At 38.1% G+C, this 6800-nt stretch overlaps 1 protein-coding gene across 8 annotated transcripts in view; it reads left to right on the forward strand.

Moving 5' to 3' along the window:
* Unc80 (unc-80 homolog, NALCN channel complex subunit) overlaps positions 1–6047 on the forward strand; it is a 180762-nt gene extending 174715 nt beyond the window's left edge. For all 8 annotated transcript variants that reach the window (XM_041631949.1, XM_041631953.1, XM_041631950.1 and 5 more), the window contains 3 exons: positions 384–495; positions 1099–1298; positions 2258–6047. In XM_041631949.1, coding sequence (XP_041487883.1) covers positions 384–495; positions 1099–1298; positions 2258–2524 — 579 coding nt within the window. In that variant the 3' untranslated portion in view covers positions 2525–6047. The remainder of the gene's footprint in view (positions 1–383; positions 496–1098; positions 1299–2257) is intronic.
* The last annotated feature ends 753 nt before the right edge of the window (positions 6048–6800 follow it).

A 6800-nucleotide genomic window follows, 5' to 3' on the forward strand; every position in this document is an offset into this window, starting at 1 on the left:
GTTTCAATACATAGTCCAAGCTGGTATCACACGCAATCCTCCTGCCTCGGGCTCCTGAGTATTGGGATTCCAGGTATGCACCACCACTTCCAGATTATACATTGCTTTCTAAGCAAAAGTCAGAGTGAAGTTCCAATGTTTTGCTCGAGCTGGTTTCTTAATACATCTCTCTGAGAGTTAAGAGAGGTTCATCTATAGTTATAGATGAGCAAGAGTCAGGTATTAACATTATTTTGGGGATTTCTATCCACTGAAATTCTCAAATTTAGCATTTCAAGTCCATTGATGTTTCAAGGCCACGGGAAGGAACAAGTGAGATAGTGGATTCAGGGTTCCCAGATGGTTGGCTTTTCTTGCCAGTTTTATTTATCTATTTTCTTCAGCTAAGACGCCCTCTTCTGTCAAGGCAGAAGACTCAAACTGAACCCAGAAACCGCCACGGGGCTCGCCTGTCCACCACTCGCAGGAGCATTCAACCTAAAACAAAGCCATCTGGTGAGGGAGCTATCATGTGCCCCTTCTGATCACATCACTGTTTTCATGGCAGGCAGCTTGGTCTAGAAGGCCTGCAGAAAATGAGAAGACGCCAATAACCTTACTTTGGGGGAGGTCTTAGGATGTTTCCCAGACAACTTTACTATTTCTTTTTTCTCTTCTCATCTTCCCCAACCTTTCCCCACTCCCTGTGAACCTAGATAATTGGAACGACCCAAGGTAAATTGTTAATATTCTGAAACCTGAATGTAAAAGGTTGTGTTTTCTTTACTGAATCCAGAAACCAGACCATTCTGCTTCTTACTAAAGGCGGCACGGTGAACAGCTCTTTGTGTTTTTGGTTCTAGAATTCATCAGTAGGGTCATCATGATAAGTTAGCCTTTGCATCTTGCTTTAGGCCGTTTATGTAGAAATTAATTTCTCTCAATTTTGTTTTTCTCTATTCTATAGAAGAAGGAGAAATACAGATATATAGAATGGCCATATAAGATCTCATTTATTACAAACCAGCAACATCTTTATGATAATCACTGGTTAATGTCAATTATTAAGCACCAGTAGCCAATTTCTCTCCTACTTATCGGTTCACCTCTAACCTACAGTTGACCAGAAGCGATCTGTGACCTTCATTGAGGCTCAGTCAGAGCCAACAGCTGCCCCAACAGACATACTTCCTGCCACAGGCCAACCACAGGGCTGCAGCCCAGGGCCATCCAGGAAGCCGGAAGGAACTGACAAACCAGTGCTCACATCCTCGCCTGCCATTGTTGTTGCAGACCTTCACAGCGTGTCTCCCAAGCAGGTGAAAGCACTACAGAGGCAGCAAGGCCTGCACCTTGCATCCTTATTTGCAGGAACTACTTAGATGTGATATTCAGAAATGAATAATTTCTGAATTATTCCTTCTGAATAATTAAGTCTGGGTCTGTAACATGTTATTGCCCAAACAGATACTATTTTTGCCATTGTGAAAAAGCAAATCGATATAAAGTGTTTGGTCAATAATGTATCTATAAAGAAGAAGGACCAAGAGATGTCTTTAGTGGAAAACTTTATGCTTTCTACTAAATTAAGAAATAATTTTTCAACTAATTTAAGAAATAATTTTCAGCTGGAATAATCACTGACAACAAAAATTTGATACACAGTTGGAATATTTTTCAAGTAAAGCATGTGAAGTTACTAGCTTAGATGAAGCCTTCTCATAGTATTATTAGTATTATTTTATTTTGCTTTTATGAATAAATTTTTTCTTTTCTTTTCCCTTTTTTTGGAGACAGGGTTTCTCTGTGTAGCTTTGGAGCCTGTCCTGGAACTCATTTTGTAGACCAGGCTGGCCTCAAACTCAGAGAGATCATCCTGTCTCTGCCTCCTGAGTGCTGGGATTAATGGTGTGTGCCACCGCTCCCAGAATGAAAGAAATTTCTACAGGTACCAGATTCTGATGTGATAGTTAAAGAAAACAAAGGATAATATTAGCATACATATTTGCATCAATAGTTAAAAGGAACTGTAGCAATACTTTGTATCAGTTTATTTTTACAGATTATAAGATAAGCATGGGCCTTCCCCCCCCCCCCCCCCAAATTATATGTCAACGGATAGAAAACCCATGCTTTGAAAGCTGGAAGGGCCCTTATAGATCATCCCTAAGACAGGAGTTAGGGCTTGGATTCACCTTTGAGTTCTTGTCCAGTTAGAGCTACATAGCCGTTTTTATGTTCTTCTCTGGTCCATCATGTTATGATCCTTTGATCACAGAGTGAGCCCCTTCTTGCTGAAGAAGAAGAACAAAAGGAGAATACAGAAGTACAAGGTGCTGCAGTACATAGTCCCCTCCCTACTCAACTCTCAGACCCTGATGACTTCACTGGCCTTGAGACATCCAGCCTCCTACAGCATGGAGATACTGTCCTCCACATCAGTGAGGAAAATGGCATGGAGAACCCCCTGCTGTCCAGCCAGTTCGCTTTCACTCCTCCTGAGCTGGGGGAGAACGATACAGCGCCAGACAAGTCCCATGTTTAGGTCTCTGTCGCAGGGGCAGTGCACAGGAGACTGCCGACAGCATAATGCGTTTGATGGGAAAGGTCAATTCCAAAACAGCACTTCCTAGCCAGTGCGCAGCATTAAGTCTGAGTAGATTTTGCTGCCAAAGCTCTTTATGTGTCATAACCACCTTAAAATCAACAGCTAAAAGTCTTCAGTCGTGTGAAGATCATAAAAACAGAGGAATGGGGGGAAAGAGCCATTCCACTGCACACTCTGAACACCTTGCTTTGAGCAGTTAAGAATATATACTATTACAGACAGTTGAGAGTATATAACATTACAGACAGTTGAGAGTATATACTGTTGCTTCCCTCATAAGACCACTGACTATATGTTCTAAAGAGGAATGCAATCTTTTAAGATACATTATACATTTCCTGAAAATGTTTATTTTTGTAGTTTCAAAAATTTTACATTATGTGACTATACGCATTGCAACTCACATAAAAACAACCAACAAGAAAAATAATCAGATTGGAGACACTAAATTACAAACCTGGCAGTTATTTTTTGTTTTGGTCAACAATATATCTAGAAATTAAAGGAACAAAACACTATTTTTTAGAGCTGTGGAATTTTCAAAATTTATTTTTAACTGTCATTTTCACTAAATGCTATAAATTAAAATTCTAATGCCACAGACCATTTCATATCACATTAGGAATTCTCAGATATGATTCTGAATTAATGACATAGACAGCTATACAATTATAAAAAGCTAAATGTAAATAGCATTGCTTGAAAGAGATGGCATTCCTACTTCTAGCCTCAACTACATACAGCAGTGTCTAAATTGGATCTATTGGGAAAGGGGATTATATTTCCTTACAGTTCTTGTGCCTGCCCCTGAGGGCATATTTTCATACATTAAAGTTAAGTTGTTATAATTAGATTGGAAAATAATTTTTCTCAGTAGTCAAATATTCTATGATCCTTAAGAGATCTCAGTTAATGAGGAAAAATACAGAGTGATCAATTTCTTCATAGACTCAGACAGCTTGTATATATCACAAATAGGGCTTTAACTTGAAGTGCAGTTACTTCAAAAAATAAAAATTGGAAGGCTTGTGAGGCCAGTACTTAGTAGATTATTAAAGGGCTGGGCATCGTGCAGTTCATAAATGGTCTTCAAAAGTTTAGCCGTTTACATTAAAGAAATGTTACATAACTACTAAGCATTGAAAGAAATACATACCTACACTGGTGTGTGTGTGTGTGTGTGTGTGTGTGTGTGTTAGTCTTCAAATAGAGGGTAAACAGAGTTTGTGTGGAGATGAGTTTAAAATATATTCTATATGCTCAAATGTTGACTATGTTGGCTATGAAATGTCCATGTATAAAAAGAGGAGACCTATCAATCCAACAAGTCATAAAGGAAAATGATTTTTACGTTAGAATTGTTTATTAAATAAGCATAGTTTATATTGTGATTTATAAAATCAAATATATTTTGGGACTATGGCCCCATTCACAAAGATGATAAAGGTATCTATAAATGAATTAGAATAAAATTTAAAATCCCCCAGTTGAGAAAATCAAGGTGGTATCACCTCCGGAAATAAGTATGGGAAATCAAGGAGATAAATGGACCTCTTTTATGTGCTCTACCATCTTCACATCATTTATACTTAATGCTGAGTTCATCCCTAAGTGCAGAAGCCAACACGCAAGTGGTTTTCTGGTTCTAAACTTATGTATTTTGCCTGTTAAAAACTATGCTGCTCAATTAGCATTAGAGGCCTTATGTCTGGTATGTACAAGTGTCTGAGTTATGTGCGTCTATGTGCGTCAAAATCTCTATAATCATGTCAGATATTTAAGAAGTGTAGGGGTCAATGAATTGTTAAATACTCAGTAATAACCCTAAATACCTTTATATATTTCAAATGTGCTGGGCTGTTTGAGGAATGATTTTACTGGTCTGTCTATCTTTTAACCTGACTCCTTCCCTGTCATGTATGGAAGTCTGTTAGAAATTTTTTAATAAGCTAAGTAGTGTTTTATCTTGAAAAAACAAAAAGACTTGTCCACTCTGAGAAATAGGGACCTACAGAGTGGAAATGCTCTCTCTCGTGTTGGACTTCTGAAATTTTGCAGATGTGTGCATCTATACCATTTATGGTGTCCTTAAACGTGTTGAATGTAATGTGTTGAATGTTTATGTGTGGTGACTAAAGTATCTATATGTATGTGCATAAGACTGTCACAAGATGTATTCTCAGGAATACTATTACCTGGAGTTTGAAGGAACAACTTAAAAAAAAAACAGTTAGGGAAGAGAAGAAACAAGTTTGAGTTAATTGACAATCTTTACAATATTCAAAATGTGACTGAGCACTAATTATCACTTATGATCAACATAATATTAGTAAAATAGATTTATTTCTTAATATATGCTGCTTAATCATATTTATTTCATTCAGAGGAAGGATAAAACAGGCACTCACTTTCACCAGGTATTAAAAAATGACATTCAATGAAGATTGGTCCTTTGGAAAGTGACTTTATAGAGAGATGTTGGAATAAAAATATATCATCCATGATAGTGGGTAGAGATGTATACTATTCAGATTAAAGCAATTTAAATCCTGGATACAGATTCTTCTAGAACAAACACTTTATTTTCATTTTCAGCATTCACTGCTTTCTATAACTCTATTAAATTACTTGATTCTTCTGACAATGAAAGTGAGTTACTGAGTGCCTTGGGATAAGTCACTGAGAGCTACAGTGTCAAAGGGCACAACTGGGCACATGGCAGTGCTGGAGGCAAAGGTTGCTTCGCATTGAGCCTCCATGAGTAACTTAAGACAAGATGGCATCTCTCTTTTAACATCTGGGGTTTTTTTAGTCAGTTGAAAAAATTTCTCCATTTTGCTGCCCACCTCCTAGAGTTCCTGAGAAAATAAGAGTATATGTACAGAGATCTATAGGGAAGAAAGGGTTGTAGAATTATAGTCTAAAACACGAATTAAATACCTTCCTTGGGTTACACAGGATACTTTACCAGAGTCCCACTGTTCCTCTGTGACCCCACACTTCCAATTCATGGCCTTGTGTCTCGGCAGTGAGTAAAATGTCCCACTCCCTCATTTACTTTTGTGGGTCTCAACTGCCGCATTTCAGAAGCAAACTCTGATTTGACACTCAGGAGAATAAAAACAATTGAGGGCAGAATGTACTTGGAAAAGTTTATGATAAATTTACTTATATTATTTAAGGATCATTTAGGATCATAAATCTATGTACCTCCATAATATTTTAATAGTCACTGTGACCATGGGATTAAAGTCCTTTATTAGCCATTTTTGTAGGTAATAACAAAGGATTGACTACACAGCCAACTTCCCTCAGATAGCTATAAAGTCTGTTAGGAATATGGAATGACCAAAGAGCATGGAAAAATGCATATGAATAAATACTGAGATGTTTATGAAAGATATTTATGAAAGCTATTGACTTCTGTGTTTGAATATGCACATATAATAAAATAAATCTAAAAGTATTCAATGTTCTCCAATTTCATTTCTCTCCTTTGGGAATGGGCTAGCTCATTCAGGATCATTTTTGAAGACTTGGAGTGTGCCTTCTTTATTCATCTCTTGTTCTTCATACCCGCACTCCATGCCTGGCCTAACATCACCAATCAGTCCCCTCCACTTCTATATACAATTGATATCCACCTACAGGCACTTCCCATCCCCCACCTTTCAAAATACAGCGCAATGTAGGAATGGAAGACAGGTAACCAATTTAACTTCACTGCCCAGATTATGACCTGCTGGAATTCTGGTAGTCTGTGTCAGAACATTAAAGATTTGATTGACCTCTGTCTGTGGCAATAGAAACCATGGCATCTAAATTAGCATCAGCTATGTTTTGAATAAAATTATAAGGTACCCTATCCTTGTCTTTTAGAAATTCCTCTTGTCGAAGCCATGATTATCTTCATATGGCCTCATATTTCTTCCTGACCCAGACTCTGGACACTTTTGGCAGTAGGACACTTACCCATTTCAAGAATTACGGCCGAATAATAACCAACTGTATCAAATCTGTCTACTCCAGAGTAAGTCGGGCCACGGAAGCCTAAGAAACTCCTACACCCAGCAGCCACCTGTTCTCACCACCTTGACCAGGGAACATCACGGAAGAGGGAAGCAAAGGGCTGTAGGAGCTGGGGAGTGCTATAAAATGCTGGCTGCGGGGTGTGACAGGACTGCTTCAATTCCGAGTGCACAAGCAACTGTGG

The sequence above is a fragment of the Microtus oregoni genome, unplaced genomic scaffold (genome assembly GCF_018167655.1).
Source record: "Microtus oregoni isolate MIOR12 unplaced genomic scaffold, Mior012 000038F_ref0000394, whole genome shotgun sequence".
NCBI lineage: Eukaryota > Metazoa > Chordata > Mammalia > Rodentia > Cricetidae > Microtus > Microtus oregoni.